This window comes from Podarcis vaucheri (genome assembly GCF_965113315.1).
Source record: "Podarcis vaucheri genome assembly, chromosome: 14".
NCBI classification, from domain to species: Eukaryota; Metazoa; Chordata; class Lepidosauria; order Squamata; family Lacertidae; genus Podarcis; species Podarcis vaucheri.
The window spans coordinates 49,040,794-49,054,077 of NC_138752.1; the positions used below are offsets into that span (position 1 = coordinate 49,040,794).

Consider the following 13,284-nt stretch of genomic DNA (forward strand, 5'->3'; position numbering starts at 1 on the left):
AAGTCAAGGCATGTTTGCAAAGAGGCTGGGCGACCTTATATTTATTTATGGTTGACATTCAAGAACATACAGCAAAAACAGGCTGCTGGATAAGGCAGCATCTCCTCCAGCATCTGGTTGCCACAGAAGTCAATCAGGTGCCTGTGGGAAACCCACAAGGAGGACCCAAGAGCAGCACATTCCCTTCTTGTGGCAACTGGTATTCAGGAGCATTATTGCCTCTTGCCATCATGGCAAGTAACCACGGACAGCTCTCTCCTCCATTAATTTGTCCAATCTTATTTTATAGCCATCCAATTTGGTGACCACGACTGCCTCCTGTGGGAGTGAGTTCCAAAGGTTAACATTGTATTGCATAAGAAGTCCTTTGTTTAATTTATTTGTCCTATATTTTTCAGCAGTCAGCATCATTGGCCATCCAACCAGTGCCGGATTAAACCCTGTTGAGGCCCCTAGGCAGTCAAAATCTTGGGGGAGCCCTTGTGTGCAGGTTCTAGTGGGATAACATTGAACTAAGAAAGCTTGAACTTTTAACTCCGTTTCAAAATCAAATCAATATTATTTTGATCTGTTGTCGTGGGCCCCCCCAAAAGGTTTGGAGCCCATAGGCAGGTGCCTACTCTGTCTCTTTGGCAATCTGGCACTGCGTCCAACAAGAGAAGGAGAAAAACTTGTCTCTATTCCTTTTCCCCATGACAAGCATCATTTTATAAATTTGGAAGTATTATGCCACCTCTTTCGCTATACTTGGAAGTCCCAAATGCTGCAACATTTCTTCATAGAGTCACTCCATTTGCCTGATTGTTTTAGTTGTCTTTTTCTGAACTTTCTCCAATTGTAATATTTGTTAGTTAGTTAGTTAGTTAGTTAGTTAGTTAGTTAGTTAGTTAGTTACTATGTATATTTGTCTGTTTATTACCTGCCCTTCACCCTAAGGTCCCGGGGCAGGTTACAACATTAAAACAATATTCAAAGCAGTTTGAAGCAATCTATGTTCATAAAAACCAGGTGGGTTCTGAAAATATACATCTACAATACCCTTTTTGAGATGAGGCGACCAGAACGGTACATGGTGTTCCAAATGCAGCCGCCCCATTGATTTGTTTAGTCGGCATTATGATATTGGCAGTTTTATTTTCAATTCCTTTCCTAGCTAACCCCAGCATGGGATTTGCCTTTCTCACAGCAGCCACACACTGGGTCAGCTTTGCCCAGTTTTCATGTGTGAAAATGGGAGTTGACCTCCCCACACTCCAATTTACATTTTTCACACTGGTTCGCTCTTGCTTGCCTCCCCCCTCTTTGCACCAATACAATTAAAAGTTCTTGCTGGCTACATGATCCAGGCAGTCAGGGACCACGTAGTCAGGAGGAAAACATCAAGGCACCACACAGCCAACCAGACTACATCTCTAAGCTTCCTGCTTCCTCACTCTGGAAGAAGAAGTGGAGTGGTTTATAGGTGTGTTTTTTTAGCCTTTCCTTAGAATGCACACTAGACTTACATTTCCATCCCAGTAACTAACCTCGTATTTTTCAAAGTAGACATTCCCCAAGTGTAGAATGGAAGACAACATGCGGAAGATGCTGTCCTGATCATGGGCAGTGAAGTGCAGGATTTCCATGGCGTCGAGCAACCGGTGAAAATCCTCAGTGTCCACCTTGCCAGGGATCTCGCAGTTGCCTCCCTACATACGATGAAAGGAAGGCATTTGTTCCCTGCAAGGGAATGCAGACCCTGGGGGTGAAAAAGGCTCTCTGCCCCTGGTCAAGACCCTCGTCTGATTGGGACCACCACCTGGGACAGAGCACCATTCCTCCTTGATTGAAATGTTTGGGTATTTGTAAGAATAATATCCAGCACTTTTCTCCTTCTGTTCCATAGGCATTTCAAGGAGAGGACCATACCTGGTTCAGGTAATAGTATGTTTCTGCCTCTTGAAGGCCGAATTTCCGCTTCTGCTGAGCAGGAAGGCCAGCCAGCATCTCGTAAAATATATGGTAGTTCCGTTCGTTATTGGACTATATGGCAAGGCAGGGAATACAAGAGGGAATCATTACCAGGACAAATATGGACATAGAAACAGCATGAGACAGATTTCATTTATGTGCTGATTTATTTATTTTTAAATAGCGATACATAATTTTTTTGTATGAATAGCTGATGTCTAATTTAAACTATATATATATATATATATATATATATATATATATATATATATATGTCAGAGCTGCCTCCAGATCCCAGCTCACAGAGGACCACGCTAGCCGGCAACACTGTATAAAAGTCTTTATTGTGTTACAGCTTCCATTTTCAAGCCGCAGTGTGCAGCTCTACGTCTTAGAAGCTAGACCGGCGAAGCTCCGTCTGAGTCTCCGCCTCCTGTACACCAACTTAATACCCTAGCCTTACTCCACCTCTTCCGTCTTTCCCTTCTTCTCTGGGTCCCTCTGCCCCCCGGGGTCTCTTCCTTCCTGGACTCTTCTGACGCTGACCCCCCGGACCCTTCTCCCTCCTTGCGGCGGGCTTTGGGACCCGGCTCCCTTTCAGGGCTGCTTACTGTGCCACCTTCCTGTGTATTTGAACTTGGCGCGCGCGCCCAACCTTCCACCTTCCTCTCGACCGTTTCCTCGCTCCCCGATGGAGGTGTGGCCAGTCCTGACTCATGCCCTCCCTCCTGCGGCGAGCTGCCGGATCCCGATACCTGGCACCCTTCCTCCCTACTGCGCTCTGTTGGGGAAGCTGGCCCCGATTTCCAACTGCTGCTCTCTGAGTCCCCTCTGGTCCCTTCTTCCTGGGGCGTCCCCCTGGGTCCCCCCCTTGCTCTGACCACTGGCGCTCCTTTCTGTGAGTCTTCCGATTCACTGGAAAGACTCGGAGATCTCGGGCCGCTGTCATCGCTCATATCTCCTTCGGATTCCTCCCCCTCACTCTCTGTTTCCTCCCTTTCCTGTGCCTCTGCTCCTGAACCCCTGACAATATATATATAGTCCGCTCTCATCCGATTCCCCATAGAGAGCAGCGGGGCTCTGACATCTCCCTCTCCGCACACAGTGGCGGTGTGCCTCGTGATTTTTTTTCATGAAACAAGTGTGCCTTTGCCCAAAAAAGGTTGAAAAACACTGGACTAGATGACCCTTGTGGTCCCTTCCAACTCTACAATTCTATGATACTAAAATGCCAGTCAAGTGGCAGGTGTCCTTTTGTTGGATTGATGGGAGCCAGTGTGGTGTAGTGGTTTGAGGGTAAGACTTGAACCTGGGAGACTCACAAGGAAACTCATGAGGAAGGAGGAAGAACCACGTATGTCAACTGTGAACCACCCGGAGATCTTCAGATGGAGGGCATAATACAAATTAATTTTTTAAAAAAGAGGTCCTTGGATAAAAAAAGAGAATATAATATAAATGCAATTAATAAATAGAAAGATAGATTTAGAACTGGCCTGCTATTTCCAAACTCTCTTGCAGAACTCTTGGGAAAAGCTCATCTTTCTCCTAAGAGTTCTCTCCCAGCTTGCAACATTTTACAAGTCAGGGAAATGACTCAGTAGCTTGGCCACAGGACACCTGCAAAGTAGATGGAGGAGCCATCTTTCTTTTTTAAAAGCTGGCCCTTGCTTACAACAGAAGATTATTAGGGAAATGAAGGAGAAGTACAGAGCCTAACCTGAAAGACGACCCTTGATTTCTCCAGAAGGTACTGCGAAGTAATGGCACCACAAATGAACCCATTGCTGCAGAGACAAAATTTAATACTTGTGTTGGGTCTTTTCCGTCCCGTAACACAGGTTCCCAACATGCACTCTAACACAATGTAACACAACACGGTGGGAATCAGAACTTAACCAGCAGAAATTGCCAGTGCTTATTGCACATGGATATTAATCATGAAATGAGGTAATGATGTATATGACTGGTGAAAATTGGTGAAAATTGAAATACTTTGTTTGAAACTTTATAAGCACCACTGCCTGGACCACCGGGTGGTGTTGCAGTTTTGTGGAATGATCCGACTGCAACCTATTGCTTTGCAATAAACAATGTTGGAATCCTGACTCCTCACATTTCTTAGTTTTATTGGCATAAACTCAGGAGATCAGCTATTTTTGGCTTACAACACTTCTACATTCTGACAAGACACAGTCTCATTAATAATAATAATAATAATAATAATAATAATAATAATAATAATTTTATTTATACACTGCCCTCCCCGGCCAGAGCCGGGCTCAGGGCAGCTAACACCAGTAAAATTACATTAAAAACATAATAGAAAAATAAATAAATATCCAGCCTGATTTACAACTATAGGATCCTGGACCCAGTAGAAGGTACTTTCTATTATTTCAAACCTGAGGTGCCATGAGAAAGGAAGATCATATTGTGCACCAACATATCAACAGGGCCAGGCCAGGGCTGTGGCAGCCATCCCCAATTCCATAATTCCCAGAAGCTTGAGTCAGTTGTAACAACAAACTGTGGTTTGCATAGGTGCCACAGCGCCACCCGCGTCCCAAAACACTATAGAATCTGATGCTAAGCAGCAAAGCAAGGTAAAATAAGTAGCAGCAGTGCTGAAGCAGATCTAATAGCTACTTTATAAAAAGGCCTGGGTAAATAAAAAGTTGCTGATCAGGCATTGGAGAGACATGAGACTTGGCACCAGGTGAACCCCATCGGGGAGAGTATTTCCCAAGCAGGGAGCCACTTATTATTTATACCCCGCCCATCTGGCTGGGCCTCCCCAGCCACTCTGGGCGGCTTCCATAAAAACCAAAAATACAATAAAATATCACACGTTAAAAACTTCCCTGAACAGGGCTGCCTTAAGATGTCTTCTGAATGTCAGGTAGTTGTTTATCGCTTTGACATCTGCTGGAAGGGCGTTCCACAGGGCGGGCGCCACTACCGATAAGGCCCTCTGCCTGGTTCCCTGTAGCTTTGCTTCTCGCAATGAGGGAACCGCCAGAAGGCCCTCGGCGCTGGACCTCAGCGTCCGGGCAGAATGATGGGGGTGGAGACGCTCCTTCAGGTATACTGGACCGAGGCCGTTTAGGGCTTTAAAGGTCAGCACCAACACTTTGAATTGTGCTCGGAAACGTACTGGGAGCCAAGGTAGGTCTTTCAAGACCGGTGTTATATGGTCTCGGCCGCCGCCCCCAGTCACCAGTCTAGCTGCCGCATTCTGGATTAGTTGTAGTTTCCGAGTCACCTTCAAAGGTAGCCCCACGTAGAGTGCATTGCAGTAGTCCAAGCGGGAGATAACCAAAGCATGCACCACTCTGGCGAGACAGTCCACAGGCAGATAGGGTCTCAGCCTACGTACCAGATGGAGCTGGTAAACAGCTGCCCTGGACACAGATTTGACCTGTGCCTCCATGGACAGCTGTGAGTCCAAAATGACTCCCAGGCTGCGCACCTGGTCCTTCAGAGGCACAGTTACCCTATTCAGGACCAGGGAATCCTCCACACCTGCCCGCCTCCTGTCCCCCAAAAACAGTACTTCTGTTTTGTCAGGATTCAACCTCAATCTGTTAGCCGCCATCCAAGCACAATACCACCATTAAAACATCACAAAATAAGGGAAAGGAATGCCCACCTCTAGGGTAGGGATAGGCAACGTGTTGCTCTCCAGATGTTTGGGACTACAAGTCCCATCATCCCTGACCATTGGCTAAGCTGGCTGGGGATAATGGGACCTGGAGTTAACCAACTGAAGGACACTAGGTTGGCTGTTCCTGCTCTAGGGACACCTCTGGCCTTACAAAGCACCATCATTAACTAGCCCAAAGGCAGCGTAGTAGGATGGCTTACAATTCCTTCATCTGCACTGGGTTTGGGGGGCGGGGGCGGTTAAACAGCAGAATCCTGTGCATGTTTCCCCTTAGAAGTATGTCCTCATGAAAATTAATCAACATTTTAGTGCAAATTTCTCTTAATACACCCATTTGTGTGCAATTTCCCCTAAACTACACAATTTTTTTTTGCAAAGCAATTTCCCCTAATACATTATTTTCACTTTTATCTGAAAGATTTCAAGAAAGATTTACGCTATGCATTTTTGCATAGGCCACATGGTGGAGAAATGCACTGCAAAATTCAGAAAAGGTGCACATTTTGAAGGATGGCTGCATTTTGGTTCTCCGATTGTTTTGGGAAGGGCGAATTACTGAAATGTGAACTGAATTTACCGTATTTTTCGCTCTATAAGACGCACCAGACCACAAGACGCACCTAGTTTTTGGAGGAGGCAAACAAGGAAAAAAATATTCTGAATCTCAGAAGCCAGAACAGCAAGAGGGATTGCTGCGCAGCGAAAGCAGCAATCCCTCTTGCTGTTCTGGCTTCTGGGATAGCTGTGCAGCCTGCATTCGCTCCATAAGACGCACACACATTTCCCCTTACTTTTTAGGAGAGAAAAAGTGAGTCTTATAGAGCAAAAAATACGGTAATTTCTCAACTCATTCCTACTCAGGGCAGAGGACCCCTGTGCATGTGCTAATTTTATATTGTATAAGGTGCCTTTGGGCAAATGAGAATGGTGCTTTGCAGTTTACACAACAGCCTTACAAGCAAGTAAGAAATAAAAAAGCTTTTTTAAAAGGGAGGGAGAAGGGCAGGAGATCTGGGTCCTGATGCAAAAGATCTTAGGCTCATGCCCTCTGGGCCACCCCCTAACATGAGCCCAATATCTCATGGGCTGGAAACCTGAATTGCCTGCCAGCGGGTTGTAGCCTCATTGAAATTAGTAGTTCAAAGTTGGCCATGGCCATTAATTTCAATGGGTCTACTCTGAGTGGGACTAACATTGGCTACAACTCCCAGGGTAGGGGCATTAGGATCAGGGCCCTTTAAGAGTTCAGGCAGGGTCGTACGGGAGCATTAAGTATGCAGGCGGCAGGACAGAGGAGAAAAACTACAGAAAGACGCAGGGCGTGTGGTTACTTACTCCTCCAGAAAGAGTTCCACAAATTTCCCAAACCTGCTGGAGTTGTCGTTCCGCACCGTCTTGGCATTTCCAAAGGATTCCAGCAGAGGAGTCGCTTCAAGGATCTGACTCGACCGCCGCATAAAGCGAAATACAAAACAGGAGGAGAAAGCACACCGGCATGCGACAATGAGGGGGAGGATATTGTTTCCTTCGTTTAAAGCTCAAACTCCACAACAAATAATGGGGTCGTCTCCCCACGCTCGGGAGACCCATCATGCAAGGAGGGTGCTCCGCAGGGTGAGTAAGGGGTGCACCTCAGAGAAAGGAGTGGCTTGGAGAGCATCCCAAGGGCCAGGTGTAGATGGTCTATGCTCTAGGGCTTAGTTGGGTGCATCTGTGGATCAAGAACTCTGCCAAGGGTGCCAAGATGTGCACATTTCACAGCAATGAAGACTGACCCATCAGCTGCAATGTTGCAGGTGTACAGCACATGTGGATATTCACATGGAAGGCAAAGGCTGCACACACGCAATGTGCTAAGGGCTCACACATTTGTGGTTTAACCCCTGGAACAATCAGCCCACCCTTGACTGAGTGTGATTTTTATGGCCAACTACCCTGCAACAAGAAATGTAGGGTGCATGTTACACACTCAGATCAGGGTTTGATGAGGCCCTAAGCTACTGAAGGTAATGGGGCCCTTTATATGTCCAGCTGTCTTTTGTCAACAACAAATTGTCACTGTTTTTTATCTTGAATATTCTATATGGCAATTTATGGACCTAATAGGTATCAAAAGCCATTTGCACATAACAAAATATGTACATCACAGGAGCCTACACAACACAAAACACTGTTGCTGTATGTAGGTTTTATTTGTTTTTATCTTACATTTTGGAAATGTACATCCAGTTTTTTCCCTTAATTTTTTTTGGGGGGGCCCAAGTGAGTGGGGCCCAAAGCTATAGCTTGTTTAGCTTATACATAAATCCGGCAATGACTCAGATCCTTCCCTAGTACCCCAAAACAAATAGGATAGGACAGATGGGGCAACCGTAGAAGCTGCCTTTTCACAGTAAACTTGAAGGTTGGACCCTCCAATGCAACCCCCTTGCGTACGGGTCACCATCCTTCAAGGCACATCCTGAGGAGCAACTGACCCTTAATTCTTGATTATCCAGATTGGTGGTAGGTAACCCAAGCACAGAGGAATGGGAAGGGACAGAGTAACCCCTCAGTGGTTAAACTCAGATTAGACCAAGGCAAATGAGGGACCAATCTGCATGCAATTTAATCCATCCTTGGTTTCACTCTATTAAATCACAGCAAAACATTCACACTGCACACGGCTTCTCTGTACCTCTATCTGCGGAAGTGCATGAAGGAAGCAGAGGTTGGGAGGCAATCAGTGTGCAATTGATCAGAATGGCTCACGCTCTCCAACCCATCCCCTTTGCAGTTGCCCATCAAACAAACTTGGCAGTGCCACCCCAGAGATGGAGACTCAAGACCTTTTAATCAGATTAGGGGCTCATCCAGACTTCCTTTTGTGTCATGTTTTCAGGCCTTCAAAGCTCTGCATCCAAGCGGTTTGTTTTTTGATCCCAGTCCTTTCCCTGGGAAAACTTGCATTTTACTGCTTAATTGGAGCAAAAAGCAATCACATTTTCTACAGATCGGCATTTGCTCCAGTTCAGCAGTTAAACGTGGGTTTTCCTGGGTAAACGCTGGGACAGGAAAACCTCAACAGCACTCAGACACAAAGCTTCAAAGCCCAGGTCTGTGCCTGGAAAGCATGGTGCAAATGGAAGTCAGAATGGACCCCTGGTCTTGGACTGACTCAGCTGCCTTCAGTCGGGCTGTTGTACCTGCTGTGTTGCAGTGTGCTTCTGATTTATCGCTGCCAGGTAACGGAGGATCAGTTTGGTGGCTTCCGTTTTGCCCGAACCACTTTCGCCACTATAAGCAATCAGGTGAACAAGACAGCCCTAGTTATTTATTATCATCTCTTCCTCGCCATGCTAAAACATACATGCTTGTAGGTTATGTATCAGTCTTGCAAACACTTGCAGAACTGGAGGAGGCTATGGGCTAGCTCGCCTTAACAGAACGCACCAGCCTTGCCAACAGGAAGATGGAAGGTGTTGCACTCAGACGTGGCACAGAAAGCTCACCTGATAATAATACACTGGTTGATTTTGGCATCTCTCAGTTTGCTGTAGGCGATATTGGTGATTGCGAAAAGGTGCCTGCAAAAAGGAAGAGAGGATTTAAAAATCTGGCTTAAATTGCAATGCAGATATCAGTGACGTGCTTCCATCAAGCTAACATTCCAGTGCACCTGCATTGACAGTAGGAACCATAGTGTTCTGGGACTGGCTGCCTGGAGGGAAGCAGTTCTAGAGGACACTGGCAACACACTGAAATGCAGGAAGTACCTTTATTGTACTGACCTTTCCCCTCCAAGTCCTCAACAGCTGGGAAGAACATTTATCTACCCAAGATCCTTGAGAGCCACTTCATGTCAAATTAGACCAACCTTCACCAACTCGATGTTGTCCTATCAGCCCCAGCTAGCACTGTCATGGTAACCAGGGCTGATAGATGCACCTTAAAGACCAACTAAGTTAGTTCTTGGTATGAGCTTTCGTGTGCATGCACACTTCTTCAGATATTTTGACTATGGCAGACCAACACGGCTACCTATCTGTAACAGGGCTAATAGATGTTATAGTCCAAAACATCTAGAGAACATCAGGTTGGCGAAGGCTGGATTGGACAAGATGGAGTGATGGTCTGACTCAGGATAAGACTGCTTTATGTGTAACTTAGCCACTGCTCTGGCTCCTGAGATTTCAGCAGACATTACACACATACTTTCCAGAATACCTCTGTAGCCATGCTTTTTAAAAAGCATGCACTTCTTTGGAAGTGAACAATACACATCACGTTGCCTCCAGATCCAATCTGTAAGCGGCAGAGACTTACGGTGGGTTCTCCCCCAAGGCTTTCCCTTCATATTGCAGCACGTGGTCTGTCCCGTAGATGTTGTACATTTTGTAAGGATTCACAGACACTAAGATGCTACCTATATAGGTCTGGAAGAGAAAGAGAGAAATTCAGCGGAAGGGATAAGCTCTGAATGCATGCATGACACTACGACCTGCTTCGCACATAATGCTAAGCCATGGTTTATTCCATTCTTTACTATTAAACCATGGTCTAGTTTTACAAGTGAACCTTTAACTATGATTTGTTTACTGCAAAAAACCACATGATCTGAAGCCATGGTTTGCTGTTGGTTTATGAACCTTGATTTGTTTTAAGTCTAGCTTGAAATCCCAGAACCTTTCCTTAACAAAGATTTGTTTGGTTAAGACATTCACAAAGCCACAAAAGCATGAGACAAGAGATGCTGTAAAATGAAACAAACTATGGAGAAACAAGTCATGGATTTTTTGATCACCTGTGGGACAACACCTGGTTTGTTAAACAAACCGTAATGGTTTAGCATTATGTGCAAACCAGGCTTCTGTGTGTGTGTGTATTGAACACCAAGCACAGTCAAGTGAAGTAGAACCCTACCAAGCAGCACAGTTACTCATTAATAAACAACCCAACCTACTCTTGGTTGGGTGGTTACTCAAAAGTAATTGGGTGCTTTATGTATCAAAACCACAAATAAGCAAGAACAGAACCTACTGGATGTAACCTTAGCATTACCTGGAGCTCCTTCAGAAACTTTTCCTTCATCTTCCTATATTTTGCTTTCATTTATGCATTTGTTAATTTAAAAATCCAATATTTTAAATTTATTTTAATAATTGCATCTTTATTTCATCCTTCCCCGCCCCTACGAGCTGGATGGTGTGCACCCGCCTTCTGGTGCCCTTCATATGTTTTGGATAACAGCTCCCATCAGACCCAGCCAGCACACAGCCATGTGTTGCTGGAACTGATGGGAGCTTAGTTGGTTGGGGGATGGCTTGTATACAGAATTCACTTCCCGCCTCCCAACCCCAGTCCCCACTTTTATTGCTACAACAATCCCAAGATCTCCCAGAGTGCTTTGTGGCTTAGTGAGGATTTGAACCCAGGTCTCCATGGGCCAACACTGCATCCACAGCACCATGCTGGGTTCTTTCCCAGTACTTCATTAAGCTTCGGAAATAAGCAAAAGCGAAAGGACAACAACCAACTTACATAAATTAGTCCCCGGTCAAACCTCAACCTGATGTTGTTAAGAACCGCGTTCTCCTGGAGGTCTCTGCAATGTACAGAAAGAAAGGACTTCCTTCAAAGACTATTTGTTACGTATTAGATATGTTATCATTAGGCTGTTGTACGCCAAAGAAAATGCAGTGCACATGGGGAGTCGGGGAAGAGATAATCCAGGCTTCTTCAACCTCGGCCCTCCAGATGTTTTTGGCCTACAACTCCCATGATCCCTAGCTAGCAGGACCAGTGGTCAGGGATGATGGGAACTGTAGTCTTAAAACATCTGGAGGGCCGAGGCTGAGGAAGCCTGAGACACAATCAATTACATATTATTTGCAGACAGAAAGCAACAAGAGCAAACACCAACCATATTCACTGAATTAATTTCCATTGCGGACATGGGGCAAACAAGCAAGCACTGGCAATTTCTACTCCCATTTTCGCTCTATTTCCCCAACATCCTTAGTCCAGAGGAGCAGAGAGTTTTGGACATTCACATTCATCGTTTTGGACATTCACAATATTTGTCTGGGATTCCCAGCATTTGCACCTGGAAAGCCCCCAGATTCCAAGCGTTCCTTAAATTAAATTATCCGACAGCAGTCAACTTACTCCAGCTGGGTCATGTCTTCCACAGCATTATCCCCGTGCTGCAGTGGGTGGGCTGGACATTGCAAGCTGTGGGTGGTGTGCATCTATATTTGCAGAGAGGAAAAGGCAATAAAATCAGCACGTGCTCAGATCCACGCCCCCATGCACTTGACCCTCAAGGAAAATGCAGATTATTATTCAGGGTATTATTTATTGCTATTAACGCCCGTTCTCAAAGCGGCTTTCAGCAATAAAATACAGCGGTACCATGGTTTGAGAACAGCTTAGTTTATGAACAACTTGGATTAAGAACTCTGCAGACCCGGAAGTAGGTGTTTTGGTTTGTGAACTTTGCCTTGGAAGCAGAACATGTTCCGCTTCCTGTTGAGTGTGTTCCATTTGTAAATTGAGTCCCCCGCTGCTATGGGAAAGCACACCTTGGTTTAAGAACGCTTTGGTTTAAGAACGGATTTCTGGAACGGATTAAGTTCATAAACCAAGGCACCCCTGTATGGCAAACAATATCAATGCATTGGAACTTATAAATTAAAAAAGAGAGCAGTTATATAACTGGTGGGAAAAGATAGACTACAAAACGATTCCTGAATAAGGCACCTGGGGTGGTTGTGACAGTGGCTGGTTCAAGACACAGGGCACTATATACAAAGTGATTTATATAATGTTGTCATGGGCTGGTTGGATACAGAGGAGCGGTGGGAGGAACCAGCTGGGGAACCCCCGAGGGGGAAAAGGCTCAGAGCCAGGGGATTGAGGTGAGATGACAACAAGTGGTCAGAGGGAGAAGAGGGAGAAGGCTGGGTAGAGGATGTGCTGGAAGCTGAAGAGGTAACAGGGTTTAATAAGTAGGAAGAGGCTGTGGTAGAGAGGAGTCCAGAGTCAGAAGCAGGAGCAGAGGCTGGAGAGGAGAGGGGCCAGGAGGCAGAGATGAGTCAGGCTGGTGAAGAATCCAGGGAATCTTCCCCTCCTGCTGCGACAAACTCCTCTCCCCACTTGTCTCCCAGAACATGAAAAGGAATGAAGAGGGTGGAGCAAAGAAAGGGAAGATGAAGGCGTCTCAGATAGCTTGGGAAGGACCTGGAGAAGAAACAGACTTAGAGAGCTGTGGACCTTCAGTCCTCACAACTGCCTCATTGGGACAAGGTCAACCGGGAAGAGTTGGGGTGCTTACTTGGCCTGAGCTGTTGTTTGTTTGTTTGTTTGTTTGTTTGTTTGTTTGTTTGTTTGTTTGAATAAAGAGTTAACTTCACCGACATCTTGTGAGATATTGCTGACCTGACCCTGACACCCGTTCTGACATATAGAGTGATTGAGAGGATATATAAGCTGCCTGGGGAAGTAACTGTGGGGCAGGAGCTGCCCCATCCTTGTGGCCTGAACGTTGCCAGAGTGGTTTAACAGCCAGCCTCTCTTCACAGGGAACTCTGGGAATTGTAGCTCTGGCACAGGAATAGGGGCCTCCTAACAACCCTCAGGACACTTCACAAACTACACCTCCCAGAATTCTCTGGGGGAAGCCATGA

The 13,284-nt window shown here is 45.8% G+C and overlaps 1 protein-coding gene across 4 annotated transcripts in view; it reads right to left on the bottom strand.

Moving 5' to 3' along the window:
- MYO15A (myosin XVA) overlaps positions 1–13,284 on the bottom strand; it is a 115,763-nt gene that overhangs the window by 87,219 nt on the left and 15,260 nt on the right. For 3 of the 4 annotated variants that reach the window (XM_082199564.1, XM_082199566.1, XM_082199563.1), the window contains exons 2-10: positions 11,765–11,847; positions 11,138–11,201; positions 9,923–10,032; positions 9,109–9,183; positions 8,803–8,893; positions 6,953–7,056; positions 3,671–3,737; positions 1,909–2,022; positions 1,527–1,688 (exon numbers count right to left, since the gene is read on the bottom strand). In XM_082199564.1, coding sequence (XP_082055690.1) covers positions 1,527–1,688; positions 1,909–2,022; positions 3,671–3,737; positions 6,953–7,056; positions 8,803–8,893; positions 9,109–9,183; positions 9,923–10,032; positions 11,138–11,201; positions 11,765–11,847 — 870 coding nt within the window. The remainder of the gene's footprint in view (positions 1–1,526; positions 1,689–1,908; positions 2,023–3,670; positions 3,738–6,952; positions 7,057–8,802; positions 8,894–9,108; positions 9,184–9,922; positions 10,033–11,137; positions 11,202–11,764; positions 11,848–13,284) is intronic. The other variant, XM_082199565.1, reaches the window with a different exon arrangement.